The 21,185-nt window shown below is 58.0% G+C and overlaps 3 protein-coding genes across 5 annotated transcripts in view; 1 reads left to right on the forward strand and 2 right to left on the reverse strand.

Annotated features, from left to right (window-relative positions):
* Positions 1 to 1,120, forward strand: part of MEGF6 (multiple EGF like domains 6) — a 71,949-nt gene extending 70,829 nt beyond the window's left edge. The window contains exons 34-36 of the mRNA XM_032201699.1: positions 85 to 213; positions 726 to 857; positions 1,018 to 1,120. Coding sequence (XP_032057590.1) covers positions 85 to 213; positions 726 to 857; positions 1,018 to 1,085 — 329 coding nt within the window. The 3' untranslated portion in view covers positions 1,086 to 1,120. The remainder of the gene's footprint in view (positions 1 to 84; positions 214 to 725; positions 858 to 1,017) is intronic.
* Positions 1,121 to 2,643: 1,523 nt separating this feature from the next.
* Positions 2,644 to 12,508, reverse strand: ARHGEF16 (Rho guanine nucleotide exchange factor 16). The gene is made up of 15 exons (XM_032201632.1): positions 12,471 to 12,508; positions 11,124 to 11,682; positions 10,405 to 10,456; positions 9,867 to 10,036; positions 9,190 to 9,246; positions 8,663 to 8,823; positions 7,392 to 7,544; positions 6,764 to 6,893; positions 6,327 to 6,401; positions 5,480 to 5,572; positions 5,096 to 5,250; positions 4,572 to 4,781; positions 4,138 to 4,211; positions 3,709 to 3,810; positions 2,644 to 3,366 (listed from the first exon to the last, which is right to left on the reverse strand). The coding sequence occupies exons 2-15, from the start codon at positions 11,664 to 11,666 to the stop codon at positions 3,227 to 3,229; spliced, it is 2,115 nt and encodes a 704-aa protein (XP_032057523.1). The 5' UTR covers positions 11,667 to 11,682; positions 12,471 to 12,508; the 3' UTR covers positions 2,644 to 3,226.
* Positions 12,509 to 15,760: 3,252 nt separating this feature from the next.
* The window catches only part of PRDM16 (PR/SET domain 16), a 280,477-nt gene continuing 275,052 nt past the window's right edge, over positions 15,761 to 21,185 (reverse strand). For 2 of the 3 annotated variants that reach the window (XM_032201331.1, XM_032201330.1), the window contains exon 16: positions 19,745 to 19,820. In XM_032201331.1, the coding sequence (XP_032057222.1) occupies positions 19,808 to 19,820 (13 nt within the window). In that variant the 3' untranslated portion in view covers positions 19,745 to 19,807. Of the gene's footprint in view, positions 19,821 to 21,185 lie in introns of all 3 variants that reach the window. The other variant, XM_032201332.1, reaches the window with a different exon arrangement.

Consider the following 21,185-nt stretch of genomic DNA (forward strand, 5'->3'; position numbering starts at 1 on the left):
CGCCCGCCGTGCCCCCCAAAATCGGCAGCAGCCCCGGGTGCAGGCGGGCAGCACGTCCCTGCCCCATCCCCTCTCCCCAAACAGGCTGCGAGGAAGGAACGCACGGGGAGGGATGCCGGCAGCTCTGCGACTGCGTAGGGAACGCGACCTGCGACCCGGCCACGGGGCGCTGCCTCTGTCCCCCGGGGAAAACTGGCCCCAAGTGCGGCTCAGGTGAGGTTAGGCACAGCTTGGGAAGGTGAGGGGGGGGGAAATGCATCGGGGCATTGCCAGCAGGCAGAAGGACAGGCCTAAGGTGGATGCAGGCACCCTTTGTTGGAGCTGAAGTCCCAGGGAAGGGCCCTTCCTACTTGGTGTGCATGCTCTTGGGAAGTAAGAAGGCATCTGAACAAAGGTATCCACCCCTTCAGCCTCTGTTTGTAGCCAGATTTGAACACAATCAGGGGCCAGCCTACAGTCCCCTTGCATTAACTCACCTAAAAGTCACAAGGCTGAGGCTGCAGTGCAGCAGGAGCACCCTACTGGGCTCGGGATGCTCCACTGTCCCGGCTCAGCAGAGCTGGGGAGCAGGCTGGGAGGTGGTTGAGGCAGAAAGCTCGCTGCCTTGTGTTCCTCGCCACCACCACGACAAGCTCTGTGTGTGGCTCGGTGGGGAACGCTGGTGCCATCTGGCTCAGCAGGACCCGGCTGAGCCCTCCACACCCTGAGCGCCTCTGTCCCCGCAGAGTGCCCGGCGAACAAGTACGGCCCCGACTGCGCCCTCGGCTGCGCCTGCGCCCCCCACAGCTCCCAGTGCAGCGCCAGGAACGGGCAGTGCCGCTGCCTCCACGGGTACATGGGCCCGACCTGCCGGCAAGGTGAGCCCTGGGCTCAGCACCACGCTGCTGAGTGCTGCGGGATCCCAGCGCACAGGCAGCCACCGTGCTGGGATCCCTGTGCTCGTGCCTGCTGACCCCACGCCTGCAGCCAGCGGTGCAGACTGCAAGGGCTGAGCCTGTGCCCCTGCTTCCCTTCCAGCTGTGCCAGCCCAGGTGCCCACCAGGCCCCCGCTGCCCCCAGGGGAGCTGCAGTGGACGGAGCACTAGGTCTGGCCACCGCCAGCAGCGCCCTCGGTGCAGGACCCCCTGGAGAAGCACAGGACCTATTGCTGAACTTGTTTACAAGCCACACGCATTAATTAGTACCACCGTGCCAGACTATGCTGCTGTTCTGAGCGAGGCTGGCGTGCTGAGCACCACCAGGGCACCCGGGAGCTGCTGGGGCTGGACGCAGGACCCTGAGAGCCGGTGCCCCTCGTGCCGGACACCAGGAGTGTTTGCTTCTGCTCGGTGGCTGGGAAATTGCTGGCCTTCACCTTTTGGGTTTGGGTGCTGGGTTTGGGGTTGGGGGAAGGGAGGGAGGTTTGGGAGGGGCTGACACTATAGCCAAAAATAGGTATTTATGCAAGAATATTTATGGGAAGCTGCACAACAGCGTTGTCAAAGCTGGCGGGTGAACATTCCCAGCTCTGCGGCGCTCGTGCCCAGTGTGGCACCACGGCACTTGGCTGTTCCTGACTCTGCAGCCACCCTGTACTGTAAGCTCCCATTTGCCATGGGAGAAGGTGCTGGGCTCTGCAGCCAAGAGCCAGTCCCAAACCAGGGCTTTGCCAGCCCACCTGAGCATCCCACATCACCTGCTCCAGGGAAAAGCGAGCCTGAATCAGGTGCAGTCAGCGTGCTGTATGGCACGGCACGGAGCTCCTGTGTGGTCTGGTGAACGCACAGCCCTCGTTAGGTGTCCTCCTCTGTCCTGGCCCCTGCAACATTTCCGTATTGTGGTGGAAGCCCAGAGGCTGAGAAGGGGCCGGAGGAGCTGCCAGGAGCCGCACAGCCACAGTCAGCAGCGAGCACGAGAGCGCTGCAAGGCTTAGGCTGCCACCTGCAGCAGCGGGGACAGTCACTGCCAGGGGATCAGCCCCACAACGGGGACCACCAGCTGCCTCACCCAGCCCTGTCCATGGATTTGCACAAAGCCCCTGGGCAGACACGACCCAGGACCCGGTGCTGTCGGGGGCACCGGTCTGCGAGCAGCAGTGGGACGCCCCCAGCCCTGCCTTTAAATTATTCCCCCAGGGGCCAACTGAAAATAATAAAAGAACTGTTTTCTCTTCCGGAGGGAATTTATTTTAATCTGTACATAACTTGTAATTTTTTGCTAATTCTGTTCTTATTTTGTTTCTTCCTTAACAGTATTTTTTGCATTAGATATCACTATTGTGAAGAAATAATGTTAATATAAGTATGTAGTGAAGGACCAAACTGGTGTCATTAAGGTTGTTTGTTGTATGATCGATAACCAGGGAGTAGGAAGAGTTTGTTAACGTGCCAAACGACCCCGATTAATCCTGCTATTCTTGCTGCCGATTCTCCAGACAATCATACGCCGTGTTACCCTTGCGGTCAGGTGCCAGCTGCATCCGACTCCGGTTCCTATTTATTTCCTTGGTGGGCTGGGAAGCAAAAGCAGCCTCCGCCGAGCCCGAGGGACGGGGAAGTGCTCGGCCCCACTAGGTTCATGGTGCCCAGGCAGCCCCTGGTGCCAGTGCCCAGCCCCATCCCCTGCCCTTCCACCCAAGGAACACAGAAACTTCTTCAAATTATATATTTTTTAAAACCATTTTTATTTCTTACTACAGAAACTTCCTTTTCTCATGTAGCTCGTGTCTCTCTCCTAGACTCTGTCTCCTCTAATTTAGCACCGGTTAAAAATTTTTACTTACTCCGCAATTAAGAGAAATAAACAGAAAGCCTCAGTGACTTTCTATTTATTTGGTCTCTCGCTCAATTAAGCTTGAATTCTGTTGCGACCTGAAGTGTTTTTTTTTGCAGGATATTTCCTGAAACACACACAGCTGGGAGCAGGGAGTGCCCAGAACTCAGGCTGGGGCTGAGCCCTGTCCCTTTCAAGCTGAGCCAGCACCTCAGCTGCTTCTCAGGGCTTGTTCCAGGCTGGTCACATCGGAGGGGTGACCAGGAGCACCGGCTGCCAGGTCCCACGTTAACAACTGCTGTCACCGCGGCTCCAGCTGCAGCCCAAGCCCGACCACGAAACCTGGTGCCTGTGAGCGCCCGGTGCAGGCACAGTTCGAGAAGAAAGGCTCTCCTGCCTTCCTTGCCGTGGGCTGAGCCCACGGGGGTTTGAAGCCCCCTGGCCAGGGCCGAGGCACATCCCCGTGGTGCCGCTCCTACACATCGGTCTCTATCCGCAGCCTCTCCATCCGCCGCACGTTGCACTCCACCGCCATGCGGTTCGTGATGGGCCGGGCGCAGGACTGGGGGAACCAGCCCCTCTCACCGTCCCGCAGCCTCTCGCCCCAGCACCAGCCTAGGAGAAAAACGAGTGCTGATGCCATAGGGAAGGGTGGTGGCCGCCGGGGACAGGCGTGCAGGGTGGCAGCCGCAGGGTGACCCTGCCATGGAGGTGCCCGCAGTGGGGCTCTGCTCCTGGCTGCTCCAAGCTGTGCTGCTCCCACAGCCCAGGGCTCCTCGGCTTCCCACCCGTGGCAGTAGGAGCTCCTCCAGTGCCCCACTGTCATCTGCTGGGCCACAGCTCCAGCCAAGGGCACGGACCTCAGCCCCTGCTACAGCTTCTTGGAAGCTTCCGAAAAATTGCTCAGCCCCTGGCTTGCTGAGATTTTTCCACCTCTGGCCGCTCCCCAGTACTTACCGTCCTCCCCGCCCAGCACCAGCACCACGTCCGCCTGCTGCAGAGAGATCTCGTCCGCCTGCTTAGCCATGTAGGCACGGGTTATCTCCACCTGGCTCAGGTCTGCAGGGCAGGATGAGAAAAGGGAGCAGGTGAGAAGGGATGGCCGCACCGCACCGGCCAGTGCAAGCCAAGCTTCCTGCCCTGCCCTGCATGCATGTGGGAGGCTGAACTGCAAGCCTAAACCTCCCCCAGGCTTCCTCCTGTCCCTCCTAGGAAATGTATTTGTGCTCTGAGTGAGGAAGAGGCTAATATCTGAATGGGAGAAACTCCTAACAAGCAAGGCACGGTACCCTGAGCTCTCCTCCTCTCCATCAATGCATCCCCAGCTCCATCGCAGGCAGAAGCGGGTACAAACAGGGCAGAAATGTGGGATTTGCACCCCCATACCTCCTCGTGGTGTGGTGTCGGGCTGCTCCCTCTCCCTGTGCATCAGCGCTGTCACCCACCGTGCGCGGTCGCTCCTGGCAAGGGAAAACTGGGATGTGCAGGAAAGCCATGGGCAGCAGCGGCTGCTGGAAGTCACTGAGAGCTCCCCAGCAGCACGAGGGCTTTCACGGGCAGTGGGACTGAGTGCGAGCACACATGCTGATGTGTGCAAAAGCACACAGACATGGCCGCACTGCTGATGTGTGATATGAGGAGCGTTTGGAAAGGTAAGGGGGAGAAGGAAGCACTGCAAGGGGGAGAAGCACAGCAAGGGGGAGACACCCACGCAGGACCCGTTCCGGCAGGACAAGCAGGAGGGGCAGGGCGCCATGCAGAAGCCCCCCAGATGACACCCAGGGTTCATCCCCCGTGCAGCAGCACAGAATCCCACTCACAGCGTGTCCGCCGCCAGCAGCACCTCCTCCCGCCTGCCCTCGCTGTCGCGCTCCAGCACCACGCGCAGCAGGTGCCCCCCGGCCGCGCCGCGTGTGCCGCCCCCGCTCCCTGCCTTGGCGGGCGGGGGGGAAGGGGGCTCCGCCGCCTCCACCTTCTCCACCGAGACCTGGTCCAGCGTGGCGTAGTTCATGACCGTGTAGCTCTCCTCGCTGCAGCAACGGCAGGACGGGCACCTCAGAGCTGGGGGAAGGAGCCGCCTGCCCGTGCTGGCCCGGGGGACCGCGCGCAGCGGGCATGACCCGCAGCTCTGGTGCCCATCACGGTGCTGATGCTCGGGGTTGAACGTGCTCTGTGCACTTGGGGGCCATTCCCAGCCGGAATTTGGTTGCTGCCCTAACAAGAAACACCTCCAAAATGCTCACAATGGGGGAACCTTGAGGTTTCCTTAGGCTGCTTGGGAAAGCGAGGCTTGAATCCACCCAGCCCCTTTCCAGCAAGAGGCAGGGGTGCCCCTGAGCCTCACCTTTTCTTCTTGGTTATGATCAGGACGTCATTGAAGAGGAAGAGGTAGCAAACCCTGCCAGAGCCCTTGCGGAAGATTCCTGCCTCCTCGGAGAAGAGCAGGTAGAGCTCACCCCGCTTCAGCAGCCAGCGGGAGGCAGAGATCAGTGGAAAAGGCTGAAATGGAAAAAAAAAAGAATGACTGATGTCCCGTGTAGCAGGGAACACCAAGTCAGAAAGCTGTGTTTGAGCTCACTGGGGACTCTAGAATCATGGAATATCCCAGTTGGAAGGGACCCACAAGGAGCACTGGGTCCAAGCCCTGGGTCACAAAGGATCATCCCAAGTAAAAAATCAAAACAAATCAGTTTGAATGGACCCAGCCCCCACCGCCACCTGTCCTCACCTTCTTCTTTCCGAACTCCAGCTGTTTCTGCAGGGTGTACATCTGCTCTGTCCTCTCCATGGCACGGGCTCCCTCGTTGCAGTTCTTCACCAGCTGGAAAAAAACACAGGAGAAAGGGAGGATGGAGGAGGCTCAGCACATCCTGCCTCTGCATCAGCACGATTACAGCTGGCAAAGATCCCACTGCTGCTGGCTGCCTCCGACAGGAGACCTCGAGCAGGTCTCCAGGATTTCCTACCCAGGACATCACCAGGAGAGGCAGCAGGGTCTCTCTGACCACAGAGAAACCGAGCATGGAGCTTCACCAAGGGGCAGGACCAAGAGGAAGGACTGATCATCCAAGGAGGGGAGATAAAGAGGAGGCTGGTGATGGAGCAGGGAGCCACGAGGAGGTGATAACCAGCAGGGAAGGCAAACGGAGGTGGGGTAGCTGCACTGCCAGCACCAGGACCACAGCTGCCACTGCTGCTGCTGTGCCACTGCCCTGCTTGGTTCCCTGCTCTGCGCATGGATCTCCAGAAATGAGGCAAGAGCAGCAGCCCAGGGACACCGCCACGGGGCCTCCAAAACGGGGAGAGCACCCCTGGAGAAGACAACAGTGAAGGGAAGGACAAAAGATGGCCAAAGAGGAATGAAGAGAAGATGACAAGAAGGAAAAAAAAAAAATCACAATCAAGTGAAAAAGATGGGCAATAGAAAAGACGTGTGCATCCAACAGCTCTTTGGAGCAGAGAAATCTCAAGTGGCCCCATGAAAGAAGGAAAATCAGAGGCCAGCCCCCAGGTGGGGACCGGGGTGGTGACACGGAGCGCCGGGAGGGAGGGAAGGTGGTGGTGGCTGTCCTCACCTTGCTGATGGCTTTCAGAGCTCTGGTGGCAGCCCCGTACGCTGCAGTGCATGCTTTAGTTTTTTGACACACAGTCTAGAACATCAAGACAAGATGCTTTAGTGACACTGCAGGACAGAGCAGCTGCGCATTGACGGCCTCCTGGGCTTTGCGGAGGCGATGCCTGCTCGGACCTGGCAGGGGGACAGGACAGGACAGGACAGGACACGCGTTCAAAGCACGACTGAACAGTGCTGGTGGCTGCGAATCCGGCTCCTGGCAGGGCTCTAACAGCAGCCACGTCCGTGACCATCACCTCATGCACCAGGCATCCACCCGGCCCTGCTCCTGAGGACCCCAGGTACCAGCGGTCCCCCTGGCAGATCGCTGCTTGGCTCAGGGAGCCAAGGAAGGGAGCAGCAGGAGGTGCCCGGCGCTGCCACCTCTGACTTACTTACATCTAACAGCAGGGGAAGCCGCGTTACTCGCTGCATGGGGAGAATGAGAAATGAGATCATTGGCAGCCCTCCACATTCTGGTTTCCTTTCAATTTGTTTCAAGGCCTCTTTAAATAGGGGGTTTGTGGTTCTGGAACGGGACAAGAAACCTCCATTAACGTTGCTGTTCGGTTATCAAGACTTTCCAGAGGATTTCCCCGCGGCAGGCTGGCAGTGCAGCTCCAGCACCAGCCCGTCCTGCTGAGTGGGCACAGAAAAGGGATCGATCCACGGGCAGGTGATGGAAAAATGACTGGAGATGCTGAATCAGCCAGAAGTTGGGAAGAGCTGTCAGAAACGGCCGGCACCACAGGGACAGCCTGGACAGAAGCAGCCTCCACGAGCATCCCTGAAGCACCCCACACCACCGCCCTCAGCAGGACCCGCTCGCAGCATGGCTTGGTTCAGCATGGGGCAGCACTGCCCCCAGCTGGCCCCCATCCCTCCTCTTCTCAATACACAGCCCAAATCCCGTCCCACACCACGCAGTACAGGTCTTAGAGGCTCGGTGCTCAGCAGGACACAGCCCTGAGCAGCTCAGAGCCCTGCGAGCAGCCCCTGAGGAGCCTGAGCGCACAGCACGACTCACAGCAGCCTCTGCAGTGTCCTCTGCTGGTACACCTCGTTGGAGCAGTAACTGACGTAGGGGTTGAAGTGCTTCGAGGCGTGCTCTTCCACGATGTCACTGATGTCGGGCATGACGAGGTTCTCCTGGTGTCGCTTCTCCAAGTCTTCAAAGAAGCTAGGGGCAGAAAGCCAGCGGCCTCACCGCGCGCCTCACCGGGGCAGGGCCGAGCGGATTTTTAGCTGGCCCAGGGGCGGCTCAGCCTTCCCACCAGGTGCCTTGCTCTTGGTCCCATGGCACGGCCCAGCTGGAGGCCCTCCCTGGTGCCTTGCCCCTTTTCCTCCAGCCTCCCTTCAACCTTTACTCCCAGGGGTCTCCCCTCAGCTCAGGCCTTTGCTTTGTCCTCCCTTGGCCCTTTGCCAGCCCCAAGGGGCACCTCTGTGGCCAGGATCGCAGCTGGCATCTGTGCAAAGTGTCTCTGCGGGAGCAGAGCAGTTCTGGGGCAGCAAACGCTTTCTGGTTTATGAGTTACAGAAGGAGATTGTCCGGGGGAGCTATCAGACCAGAGCGACACACAAGCTGCCAAGCTCGGTGCACTTTGCCATGAGCAGGCTCTGCTGGGACCATCCCCGCAGGCCAAGTGTCCCAGAGCAGAACAATTCCTCGAATTATTCGCTCTGAAGCGACATTCCCACGCTGGGAGTTTTTCCCAAATTGCCGCAGCTGAGATGTGCACCAGCTGCTCGACTTTCCCCACACCCACCCATCCCCATCCCCCAGGAGGGTCCTGCGTGCTGCAGCCCTCCCGAGGCCCCCCGCGCCCAGCCCAGCTGCGGGGACCAGGAGCAGGAGCCCCCTGCGCCCCCACACCGGGTCTCACGGTGCCGCCCTGGTGTGGTGTTCCCACAGCACCCGCTGCAGCTCCCACCCCCAGGGGGCAAAGGGCGAGCTCTCGGAGGAGGCAGTTCCAGGTCCCACGTCCTGTCTGCCTGGCTGGGAAGCCCCCAGCTGGGAAATTCAGCAAACAGAAACACCCCGGGCACGGTGATGGAGCAAGAGGAGCACCCCCGCTTCAGTGCCCGAGTGCAGCCACGCGACTGCTCCCTGCTACGAAACCTCAGGGTGAGCAGAAAACGGCAGCAGGGCAGAACGGAGCCCTTCACCCCAGGCACCAGCACCAGGACGATGCTGAGGGGCTGCCTCAGCACCATGGGGCTGCTGCTCACACATGGCAAAGCAGCGGCGCTCCGAGCTGCACAGCTTCACCAGCGCAGTGCCAGTACCCGTGCACTCACTTGGTGCTGACGGCCAGGATGTCGCTGATGTTGGAGAAGAGGTGGTGGTGCTCCGTCTGCGTCATGGTCTCCTTCAGCTCCTCCGACTTCATGAAGTGGCACACCAGGACGCTCAGGCTGTGCATGTAGGAGTACTCGGACGTGATGATCTCGAACATCGCCTGCAAGCAGCGGGGCAGTGAGGAGGCAGCAGGGCAGGCTGCGACGCCACCGGCAGCAAGAGGGGTGAGCTCCAACTTGCTGCACCTCATTTACACTAATAACGACCTTATAGCATGTAGTAATAACTCACATTATTTGCATTAATAACGTCTGGAAACTTTTTCCAAGCATCCCCTGATACCATCTCGTGCATCGCTTGGCCTACACCAACGTCTGCATGCTTTTGGACAGCCCCGAAACCACGCTGCACCACAAAGATGCTTTCCCTTCTGGTGGCTGTCCGGAGTACCTGGAGCCCCCGGGATGAGCCCCCAGCACCACCCGCCCCAGCAGGACACCCCCATGCCCCCGCGGGCCGCTCTCACCTCCTGCCGCTTGCGCTCCTCGGGGGTTATGGTGTCCAGGACGCCCGCCTCCAGCACCTGCAGGCAGCACAGGGTCAGCTCCGGCTCCCCACAGCCCCAAACCCACCCCAGCAGCTCCTGTGCTCAGCAGTGGGAGTGCTTTGCAGGCAGGGATTGCTCTCCACCAAAAACACCAGCGGCCAGAGCCGCCTGCTGGGGTGCCTCAATGAGGGCAACCGCAGCAGCTCGGCCGGCATCTGCCCAGACCTGCCAGGAGCCCGGCGTGTCCCAACCAGCACCGGGCTGCCCCAAAGCACCCCACAGCCGGGGTAACACCGCTCACTATTGGTTTGGCAGCTCAGACAGCTTTTAAAATACACTCTGCTCTATTTCTTTTTAATAAGCAGGTCACCTTCTGGTGCAATAAGGGCTTTCAAGAACAGATGAGCAGAAAAATAATCTTTCACAACGTGGAGACTGCTCGGGGTGCAGCCTGGCCTTCCCAGGTGAGGGTTCCCAGACCCAGCAGAAGGCCCGGGGAAATGGCCTGGAGGCAGGAGGCAAGCTCACATGGCTGCTCCAGGGTTCAAGGACAGCAGCTGGGTGAGGCGATGCTGCTGCCCAGGGCTGCACTCGCCATTTATCCACTTCCCCCGGGGAACGCAGGACGCGGCCAGGAGCCGTGCTCCTGCTCCTACCTCCGGCAGCTGGCTCCAGGTGACCTGCGCGGGGCGATAGCTCTGCACCACGATGGCGGCGTCGGGCGGGGACGGCTCCTCGGGGATGGGCTCCTCCAGCAAATCCTCGTCCGACTCGTGGCTGACCGAGTTCAGCCCTCGCTCGCGGATTTCCTGGTACAGCCGGGGCTCTGCGGCGGGGAGCACCGGGGGGTGAGAGCAGCCTCCTCCCGCCTCGCCTCCCACCACCTCCCCACCCCAGCACCTCCCAGCTGAGGACTTTGCACGGCACCAGCCAGCAGCTCTGGCTGCCGCCAGCCTCCACAGTGTTTGCCCTGAGCAAACAGAGCTGGGAGCATTCCCGCTGCGAGCGCGGCTGCACCCTCCTGGGGAGCGGGGCCACGGCACTGTTGCTGCAGGTGGGGAAGCGCGGGGGAAGCGGCTGCCCTGGGCCAGCCCCACACACGGCAAAGGGGCTGCCAGGGATTCCCTGCGCCTTCTGCGTGGGCTGGGAAAAGGCACCACAGAGCGGCTGGGGAGGAGGAGAAGCAGCACTCACGGTCCTTGAACGAGCCGCCCCGCTTCTGCACCCGCTTCCGCCCGAAGGTTCTCTGCGGGAGGAAGAAGAGGAAGAGGAGAGCTTGACACCACCGCGAGGAAATCTCGCTGCCACAGCAGGACCACACAACCACAACCCTTGCCACAAAGCTCGTGCCAGGGTCAGACACCCACCGGCTGTATTCCGGGCCCTGGGAAGCATTCGGCTCCCTCGAGAAGGGGAGCAGCTCCCTGGGCAGGCTGTTTGCAAACACCACCCTGTTGTCTCAGACCGACTGTTGTCTACACTGTTGTTTGCTGTACTGAAGTGACTCAGCTTTCACCTCGCATTATCAGGGTCACAATCTGAATGATCCTTTGGTTACTCCGCTGCCTTTCCCATCCGTCTGTCTCGCACCTGGACTTTGCCTGCTCGGCGTCTCGGCCCTCCCAGCCCTGCTTCGCCCAAGTCTGGGTGCAGGCCCAGGGCCCCCGCCCGGCCACCCCGCCCTGCAGGCCCGTGGGAGCCCCGCAGGAGCCGCGATCCTCACGGAAGCTGCAGCAGCTGCTCTCTGGGGACCCACAGCACCCGTGGGTGACGGCCCGGCTGCCCGGGCTCAGCACACCCTGCCAGATCCATGCTCCTGCAGGCAGGAGATACAGGAGGAAAGCACGGCCCCTGGAAGCAGCTCACAGCCACGGGGCCCAAAATAAACGGGGTGGCAGCGGGCACAAACCCACCTTGGTCCTGCCAGGGCTGCGGGCAGGGGGAGCGCTCCCCTCCTCCAGCACCGGCTTCAGCGAGGCGGCGGCGGCCGCTGGCTCCGTCTCCGTGCCCAAGCCCTTCATGGCAGCACGGTAGGACATGTTCCTCAGGTTGCGCTTCAGCATCCCCCGGCCGTCCTCCTCATCCTCCTCCTCCTCCAGGGAGATGCTGGGGATGGACGCCCGCTTCTGGTCCGGCCACGCGGGCTCCTGGCCGGAGCCGGCCGCCCCCGTGCTCGGGTGCCGCGAGGGGTTCTTGGTCTTGGTGGAGACGGCCAGGCTGCGGGGGATGAGCTGCTGGGTGCCCACCTTCAGCGCGGCTGGGCTGTCCGTGCTCAGGACGATGCGGCGCGGCTCGGCCAAGGGGAAGGGGCCCAGCGGTGGCGCCGAGTCGGGGCTGCGCGTGCCGGACGGGGAGGTGGGGATGGAGCTGGGGGGTCCCTGCCGCAGGGGGTGGCATCGGTACTCCAGGAGCAAGGGCTTGTCGTCCGCATTGCTGCTGTGGGGGCTCCGGGACATGGTGGCGGCTGGAGAGCTGCATGAAAGAGACAGACGGACAGACAGATGGACAGACAGACAGAGGGCTGAGTGCCTTCTCCCAGCAGCTGGGGCCATCACACGGCATCGTGTGGGGACATGGGGACAGGGCCCGGGCTGGGAGAGGAGCAGGATGGAGCCCAGGGTGCTGTTACATCCCCGCTCTGACCGGGGGCATCGCCTCACCCCTCGGGTGCTGAGCGGGTGTGGGTGGGAGCCCGGCAGCCCCCAAAAAGCCAGGGACAGACGGGGCTGACGGGTGCTCCCCCTCCGCTCCCAGCATTGCGCGGAGGCAGGGTCACTGTGGGTGCACCCCCCCAGGCCTCACTGCCCTCCTCGTGCTCTGTGCCCCCCCTGCAGGGCCCAGGCACGCAGCCCACCCCTTCCCCACCGCCTTCCAGCCCAGTTTTGGCCCCCTGCAGCCCCCCCCCGCCCCAGCACCCAGCGCTCCCCGTGCAGGGTGCCACGGACCCAGCTCCTTCCCCGTCCCATTACGGAGCTTAAGGGAACCCCACGGCTGCGTCCCTCCGACCCGAGCCCTGCCCGGCCCCGCTCCGAGCCCCGAAGCCCCCCCACTGAGCCCAGGGTCCTCACCCCGCTCCCAGGGGACCGGGACGGGACCCCGGAACCCCACGGGTGGGGGGCAGAGACCGTGGGTGCTGGGGGCAGCCCCACGGAGCCGAGCCCCGCAGCCCCTCCTGTGCTCGCCCCGAGCACCCCAAAAGCACCCAAAAGTCCCCAAAAAACCCCCCGGAACGCGGGAGGCCCCGGCCTCCGGCTACTCACAGACACCGCCTCAGCCCCGCCAGCTGCGGAGGAGGAGGAGGAGGAGGAGAAAAGGGAGGAGGAGGAAGAGCAGGAGGAGGAGGAAGGGGAGGAGGAGGAGGAGTTCGCGGCGCCAGGAGCCGCCGGGGGCCCGGCCCAGCCCGGCCCGGGGTTGGAGGAGCGCAGCGGAGGCGGGGGTGGCCTCCCTCGGGCCCTATCCCGATCCCTATCCCGATCCCAATCCCGATCCCTATCCGGATTCCCAGTCCCGATCCTGATCCCAGTCCCAGTCCCGGTCCCGGCCCCCCCGTTGCGCGGTGCTGAGCACGGCCCCGCTCCTCTCCTCACTGATCGGGGCTGCCGAGGGAGCTCCATGCGGCTGCCCCGCGCTGTCCTCCTGCTGTTCGACGCCCCACCGAGGAGCTGGGTCCCCAGGGTGCTGCTCCCAGCCCCAGCCCATGCTCCTGGGGCACCCCGACCCGTAACGCCTCGCAGGGAGGCCGGGGAGCACCCGGTGCACTGAGGGGCGACCAAAGGCTGCTCTGCCAGCCCTGCTCGGGGTCTGGGCAGCCACAACCAGCTCCAGCGGGCCGGGGATTGTTCCTCGCTCCGGGCACACGAGGCTCAGCCTCGCAGCTGGGTCTCCAGTGGCTGGAAGAGGCCGCAGGCTGTCCCTGCGTGGGCATAAAGCATCCGTCCGGAGCATTTCATGGCCCCAAGGCGGCGTTTGGCCATTTGGGGTAGGGAGGGCCCCAGGGCCGGGCTGGGGGCAGCCACCCCGCGGCCCAGTTGCCTGCAGGGGCCGGGCTCTGCTCTGGGTGTTTACTGGGAGCAGATTTTTCCCTGACCTTCTCTTGTGCCCTCCGCTCTGATTTTTTTCCCTGTTAAAAATGGAGCCTTTTTCTCCCTGGTTTATGGAGAATCTCAAGTGCTTTCTGGATGACAAAGTCCACTTGTCGGCAATATTCTTCTAAAAGACTCCGCTCTCCCCTCGCCAGACAATCGCTCTATTATCAGCGCTTTCTTATCCGAGAGGTTTTTTTCTTTCCCTCCGGGGCTAATAAGGAGAAAGCTGCCGGCCGTCACAGAGCTGCAGAGGGCTCCTACTCAAGAGTTCAGCCACGACTGAAGCCCTCGCACGGCAAACTCCAGGGAAGTGCTATTATGCAGGAGGTGGGATCCCATCATTTGATCACGCTGAATGACTTTTTGAAGCAGAGACCATTCACCGGTTTTGTAATGCGCGTTGTTAGCTCAAAGACCCTGCTTTCAAGTCATTTTTGCTCCCGGTGCCCCCGCTGAAACATCTGACCGCTATCACTCGATAGTCGCTAACTCGCCGCTCTCAGCTGTGAAAGGAAAGAGCCTTCACCGCTCCCAAACAGCTCCTCAGCCCTTCTGCAACCCGGCCCCGGCCCCGTTCTTGCTCTTCCTCCCGGGAACGTTCCCCCGAGGAGGATGCAGGCACGGCCGGGCGGCAGGGAGGGATGAACTCTCCCCCTACACGTCCCTGGTAGCCCTGTGCTGGGGCGTGCTCTCCGTACGGCGCCCGTACAACTTGCACCAAAGCTTACACACGACTTACACCACCCCACTGCTGCGCCTGGTGCTGTGCCTCTGCCACTCCTCCCAGAAAAAAGAAGCTCAAGGACCACTGCTTATAAAAGCACACAGGTTTATTGCATATCAATCTCATGTATAAATTCATTGTAGCATTGGAAAGATTACATTTGGTATACATTCCTATTCTACAGCATTAACCTCAAAATCAGCTTTTTCTATTCATTATTTTAAAGGAATTTCTCTACACAAGTACATTTGTCTTTTATCACAAGCATCAAAATGAAATTTGTAAAATCGCTTCTTTAATTATTTTCTACACTTCATATCTTTTATTTCATTATGCTCCCAACAAAGCGATTTCATATTAATTAATAACTGCCAACACTTTTTTTTTTTTTTCTCTTCCTTGGCAGTTCAAGGCTTCTAGCCTCAGACGCAAAATCTAATCACATATACAATAAGTGCATCTACGGAATTTTTTTCTTTTTAATAAAAATTTCACAAACAGACACAATAATGACTGCTAAACACAAGTCATGCACAGTTTACTTATAAACATAACAGAAGCAATATACAATCAAGAATGATATGGAACAAGCACCATCCTCTTTCTCAATGTTTTTTAAACATTATATGAAAACCAGACATTTACAATTGATTTAAAAAAACACTATACAGTCCTAAAGAAAAAAAAAACACTAAATCATATCTGTATTGTAACAATGGGAAAAGGAATGACATGGGATGCACAGATTTATGATTCTTGCAAGCACAATATATATATGTTTTAAATTACATCTTCTGCAGGCTGGAAATGACATCAGGGCAAAACATCTCTTGCTTTGAAGAGAGCAACGAGAATGTAAAAGACATTGAGAATTACTTTCAGAATTACTTTGTTCACATGTGAATTGCACATTTGGAAATCAAAGCTGCCTTTTTTTTCTTTTTTCATTCTTTTTCCAAAGTGGTAATAAGAATTAATGACAGAAGAAAAAAAAAAAAAAAACAAAAAAAAAACATAATCTCGGAATCATTCAATAACATTTTAATCACAGTATCACTCAACACTACAGAGAAAAAGGTTCATGGCTTTGTGAGCACACCACTGACCGTCACCCAGGAGCAGAGGGTTTTGCCCTGATGTTCCCAGCACCGTGCCGTGCTCCCCGCCGGCTCTGCGGCAGGCGGCGAGGCGCAGGCTCCTCCACCACGGTGCTCCCCCTTCCCCGCCACACACACACACACACAGTACAGCACGTAAAAATTGAATGTAAGTCAGTAGGTTGAAACTGGCTGAGGGGAGGGGGCTCACAATCCAGTGCTTTGATGCTTAGAGTCTAAACACGTTCACGTCGTTGTGCAAGTGCTTTCCAAACGCTTCGTAGGAAGTGAGAAGCCGTTTTCAAGAACGTCTACCGAGAGCCTAAGTGCTGCTGAGGGAGAACCCGAACGCTTCCACTACTTTGTTTTAAGCAAGACAGAAACCAAGCTCCGCGTTTTGTCCTGGGATGCAGCTTAGCAGGCCCAGCTCGGGTTTTGCTGTTGAACCCTGCCAGGGTTGGGTTTGCTGCTGGCACCGAGCCGTGCCTCTCGAGCCCTGCTCCTCTCTGCCGTGACCACGAAGGAACAGCCCGCAGCCAGCACAGCACAGCCCCCAGGGACATCCCCGGGCACCGAAGGGCACCGCAGGCAGCTCCTGATGGGTGTGCACAGCTCCCATGGGTGCACCGGCACCCTCAGCACTGCCACTGCTCCATGGGCTTTGTGCCCCAGCCACGGCCGTTCCCATCAGTGCTCAAAACCTCGCAGCTGAGCCCATGCCTCAGGCCCGTGTCCTCCTCTGTGGTGGGCTCCCAGGGAGGGGACACGGCCCCGTGGTGCTCAGAAGCCCCTGGGGACCAAATGTTCTCGCTCTGCATCACACCTCGCGTGGTGCCCTCGCTTTCATACAAGCACCAGGCCGTACTGAAATCGCTGCAACTACGCGCCTGCGGCACCGCACCGCCATCGGGGGGTCCTGAGCACGCCGGGCTAGGGGCATCGGGTGGCCTTAGGCACTACAGCAACGTGTCCCCTGGAGCCAGGGGGACCCAGACCTTCCCCACTGCCCGTGCCAGCTCCATCCTGACATACACACGTCTTGGGAAAGATCCTTCAAAGCTGAGTGACCGCTTTTGTCCGAAACAGCAAAGCAAAACCTAAACATCTGCTACAAGCTGCAACACGTTTTAAGTGCAATTGAATGAGAGCTACGAGATAAATGGAAACCAGTGAGGCTTTCTCTTTATTTAACTGTGGAAAAATTAAAACTTGTCATCAGTGCTAAATTAGAGGAGTCAGGAGATCCTAAAGCAAACAGAGGCACTAGCTTGAGAAAATGGGAAGCAAACTGAATTAGGAAAATGCAAAAAGAAAAAAAAAAATCATTTCATGATTCAAAAAGCTCTATTTTTCATGTCCTTGATCCCTGGCTGGCGCGTGCCCCCAGCCCCGGGCCAGCAGCGGGGAGCTGCCCCCCAGGGAGCCGCCGACCTGCTCCTCTGGAGACACAACGCGACAGAATGGAGGGCTGAGATGCTGAAGGGAAGACCAAAAGAAAACCAAAAAACCAACCCACAAACCCCACCGTAACATTTGCATTGCTCAGTACTTGGCTCAAGCTTTGGAGACCGGCTCGCTGCTGCTCCGGGGAGCTGAGCGCGATGCCGACCTCCTTGAAGCTGCCTTCGGTGTCGCGCGGAGCCCTATGGCAGGGCGAGAAATGTCCCAGCACCTGCTCAGGGCGGGCTCGGCTCGCTCCGGGCACGCAGGAGGCCAGCAGCAGCAGCAGCAGCAGAGAGGTGTTTGGGCTTCCCCAGGGCAGGGACAGCTCTGTGCCACCACTCGGTGCCTCCTGGCGCCTGGGAGCCGCGGGGCTGAGCCGTGCCATGGCCAAGCGCTTCCCTGTCCCCCTGCGGGCACGGGGCTGGCTCTGCGGAGGCTGCTTTTGCTTCCCAGCCCACCAAGGAAATAAATAGGAACCGGAGTTGGATGCAGCTGGCACCTGACCGCAAGGGTAACACGGCGTATGATTGTCTGGAGAATCGGCAGCAAGAATAGCAGGATTAATCGGGGTCGTTTGGCACGTTAACAAACTCTTCCTACTCCCTGGTTATCGATCATACAACAAACAACCTTAATGACACCAGTTTGGTCCTTCACTACATACTTATATTAACATTATTTCTTCACAATAGTGATATCTAATGCAAAAAATACTGTTAAGGAAGAAACAAAATAAGAAAAGAATTAGCAAAAAATTACAAGTTATGTACAGATTAAAATAAATTCCCTCCGGAAGAGAAAACAGTTCTTTTATTATTTTCAGTTGGCCCCTGGGGGAATAATTTAAAGGCCGAGCGCCTGGGCAGGGCGGTGCTGTGGGGCTGGGGGCGTCCCCGTGCCGCTCGCAGACCGGTGCCTCCTGACAGTGCCGGGTCCTGGGCCGTGTCTGCCCGGGAGCTTTGTGCAAATACACGCAGCAGTTCGGCCTCCGCTGCCTGCTGGATTCAGAGCCTTGGGCACTTTCACAGGGTGATGTGGAGAACCAAATGGGAAGGGTAAATTTTCTTGGAAAATACACCGACACCACTAGTTTACCTTTTGTTCCTCCTCTAGCGGAACACCCTAGAGACGCTTTCTTCCTCGGGTGGCCTGAGGCTCCCGGCTATCCAAAGCCAGCCTCAGGTGTGCTCTGGGGTGCAAAGAGTGAATTACAAAGGGTCCCTAACCAAACCTCCACTTTCTCTGAGTAGCTCTTTCCTTCGTTTCAGTGTGCTGGAACGGGGCTCCCATGTTGTGCTTCTCCATCCCGGCCTGGCACAGCAGCTCCTCTCTGGTTTCCTTCAAAGTCGGCAGAGCCTGAGCACGCCAGGTACTCACAGGCAGATATCCCGACCACCGTGTGCTGCTTCTCTGAAACCAGCCATCAGCCCAGCCCTGCAGGCAGTTACTACCAGATATGAGACCTGCTAGAAGCACACGGGCACTGCAATACGCCAGCCCCGAGGGGAAGGCTCCTCCTGGCCGGAGCACCCCAGCGTTCGCTCAGTGGCAGCAGCAGGCTTGGAAATTCTCATTTTTATCATGTTGCAAATAGCAAATTCTCAGGACACGCATCCTAAATTTTATCCGTATAGCCAATGTTGCTCTTTGGAACAGGTCTAATCACTTCCCAGACCGTTCAGTAATTCAGCTTTACCTGCAAAACCACTGCTGCGACACCGGGTTGTAATCACAAGGCACAACAGCACGAACATCACAGCATTTCTGGAGGCTGCTTAGGGTCGGTAAAAGAGATGAGACTTTGAAGCAATTTGAAATCACTCATAAAAGATCTGTGAGCAATTTTAGAGTCAGAAAGACAATTCTGTTCTTGTATGTGCTCGAATAGTGGGTTGAACCCCTGACACTGCTGAAGCAAGGGAGCTTTAATCTTCCTACTACAATTACAGGCCAACTGGCAGTGTGCTGCCCATAAACAACCACCCAGCAAACCAAAACAACGGCAGGAGTCAGAAATCTCTGCCACAGCTCCCAGATACTGCCGACACCGAGAAGACACCACCCTGAAGCAAACCCTGGGAGAGAAGCAGAAGCCACGAGCGCTGCGCCGCAGGCTGGACCTGCCCGCCCCCCCTGCCCCCCCTGCACCTCTTGGGCACGGATTTACCCGGGGTGCTCAAGCCTGGGGAGGTCCAGGCAGCCCTGCCATGAGGCACAGGGCCAGAGCAGGGTTGAATGCCACCACCCTGCTCGCCAGAGATTTTCTGAGCACAGATTTTGTTCCGAAGCACTCGGGATGCTCCGAGCGCAGGCAGCAGCTCGGGCTCGCAGGCACTGCCAGAGATGGGAAGCTTTCCCAGCCTTGCAGTGCAGGCACAGGCAGAAGGGCTTTCAGGGCACAGCCAGTGACTGTGAACCACGTATTTGCATGACACACCAACAACCCAGCCTCAGCAATGCTCCAGGCTGAAGATTTCCCAACCGGGACACCGCACGTAGCATAGCATGACCGCAGGCAGCATGGCCTCACTCTTGAGAAGTTTTGGGCTGTGCCAGTACGTTTGGTTGGGAACAAAGGATAGGGCATGTTTCTGTGGGAGTGCACAAGTTCAGATTCTTTTTGAGGTCAATTAAATTTACCCTTCCCTGGTGTAACTCCCGTGACTGTCAGAATTGCACCAGGGACAGGTCCGATCTGGCTCTGTTTCCTTGCTACCCCGTTATTTGGCTGAGTTGAAAGGATTAAGCTACCGAATGGTTTCAAGACGTGATTTAAATGCGGGCTTCACTGGCGCAGTGATACCGTCTTGTAATGTTAGAGGGACCAATTTGATTGCACTGTTGCAATTCATGTCTTGCTTATGCTATTCCTACAGGCAGAAATCCTGGGGCTGCATCAGTTATCCAGTTTTGGAGAGGTTCATTCTGATAAATTACAAATGGAAACTCTGGGCGGGTAAAAATGCAGGACTTGTAGGTCGGATGCGACAGGTTTCTTTCTCAGCCAAAAGTCCAGGCGACTCCTGAGGCCCTCTCATCCATCTTCTGCTTGCTGGGATTTTTGCTAGGGTAATTGCAGCACCACCGCCTCCTCGCTGGGACTCTGGCCAGTGCCTTGTTGACCTCTCAGAGGTGGTTGATGGGGTTAAAGGTCCCCGACTCTGAAGCTGCTCCTGCCATGTCCAACCAAGCACCCAGGGAGTTCTGGGAGGACGTGTGGAGGGGAGCGTTCTCAGACAGGGACAGCATCATTGCATAAGCCTGCAGGAGAAGAGAGTAATGCAGGGGACGTGTGAATACGCACGCAGGACAGGCCGCAGTAACCTGTGCGAAGCACAGCACCACCTCACCAAACCCTAAGACTGCCAGCACCCTTTGGCCTGGGCTAAGAATCTTGCCAGCGTTTAGGAACACAGGCATGGAAAGCTCGTTGGTATTCCCAGTGTGCTCGTATGTTCTTGTCGGGTCTCTGCTGCAGGGAAGTGGTTGAGTGTCTGCTGAAAAACTGCACGGAGACTTGTGTTTGCTACCTAAGGATCTGCTCGCTTCTCTAACCCAGATGCTCTCCCTCTTCCAAGAGTCATACACCCTTGGCATCCTTTCACAGCCCAAACAAATGTGAAGCCTTGGGTAGGCGACAGCCTCGTGTGCTGGAGGTAAAATCCACCTCTGACATGTAACAGCAGAGGACAGTTCCCCCCATCCTGCACTAGCTGCTGCAAGGCTGTTCCCACGTGTGAGTGCAGTGGTGGCCGTGCAGCACCCACCCAGGCACAAGCCTCTGCAGGGCAACAGCCACAGAGCACACCTTATCTGGGACCCTGGTACAACGCTCAGTGCAGTAGGACCCTTAGCAGTGCAGCTGTGACGGTGCCAACACCAACTGGCATCCAGCTTCAGCCTCTTCAGGCTGAGAGTCAGACCTAGTGGTCAGGTCAGCACACCGCCTGCTGTACCTGGAGGTACGTGCTGAGAGAGGCTCAGCTTGGCAGTGCTAAGGGCACGCACGCTTCTCTAACTGTGTAAAAGACAGACAGCTCCCAAGGAGTGCTCTGCTGCTCACACAAACGCTGTTTTACGACTGCATTCCCTATTTCAGATTATTTATATTACTTATGGTCATTTAAGCGTAACCAGGCTTGCACCTCAGTCAGTATGAACCTGGTTCAAAAAGCACAGACCTCCACCAAGCATCAGACAGACCTTAAAAGTAGGACGAATCTGAAAGGAGCAAGCTTTCCCAGGTAGTTAGTACATTTGCCAGATTAGTAGCAGGACACATGTAAGAGTCAGGCAAGTGGCTTGTGCTTTACTTAGTTTCCCCCAGAAAAAAGCCATGTCCTACCTTCGAGCAGTCCCTTCCCCAGCTTTAGCCCTAGCACCTACTGTGGAGGACAAAACTTCAGAAATTCCAGGTGATAATAAATCATAAATCTTGTTCTGCATGGCAGCTGCATTAAGCTACTGCTTTGCTGGGCACTGAGGATAGATTTCAAGACACATTCTGCTGCTTGATGGTTAGAAAAGGACTGCAGTGCAACAGCTGAGCTTATCCCCCGTATTAAATATCATCAAGACTCCACTAACGTACTTGGCACTTGTCAGGACGGACATTATTCACACCCT

The sequence above is a fragment of the Aythya fuligula genome, chromosome 21, assembly GCF_009819795.1.
Source record: "Aythya fuligula isolate bAytFul2 chromosome 21, bAytFul2.pri, whole genome shotgun sequence".
Taxonomy (NCBI): domain Eukaryota; kingdom Metazoa; phylum Chordata; class Aves; order Anseriformes; family Anatidae; genus Aythya; species Aythya fuligula.

Bases quoted from the DNA above. Each gene is read 5' to 3' on its own strand.
- ARHGEF16 (XM_032201632.1), bottom strand. From the start codon at position 11,666: ATGTCCCGGAGCCCCCACAGCAGCAATGCGGACGACAAGCCCTTGCTC. The intron at 6,894-7,391 runs GTGAGTCGTGCT...GTCCCGTTCCAG, and splicing joins AGGACACTGCAGAGGCTGCT to AACCACAAACCCCCTATTTA. The intron at 4,782-5,095 runs GTGAGGCTCAGG...CCGTTGCTGCAG, and splicing joins ATCATAACCAAGAAGAAAAG to CGAGGAGAGCTACACGGTCA.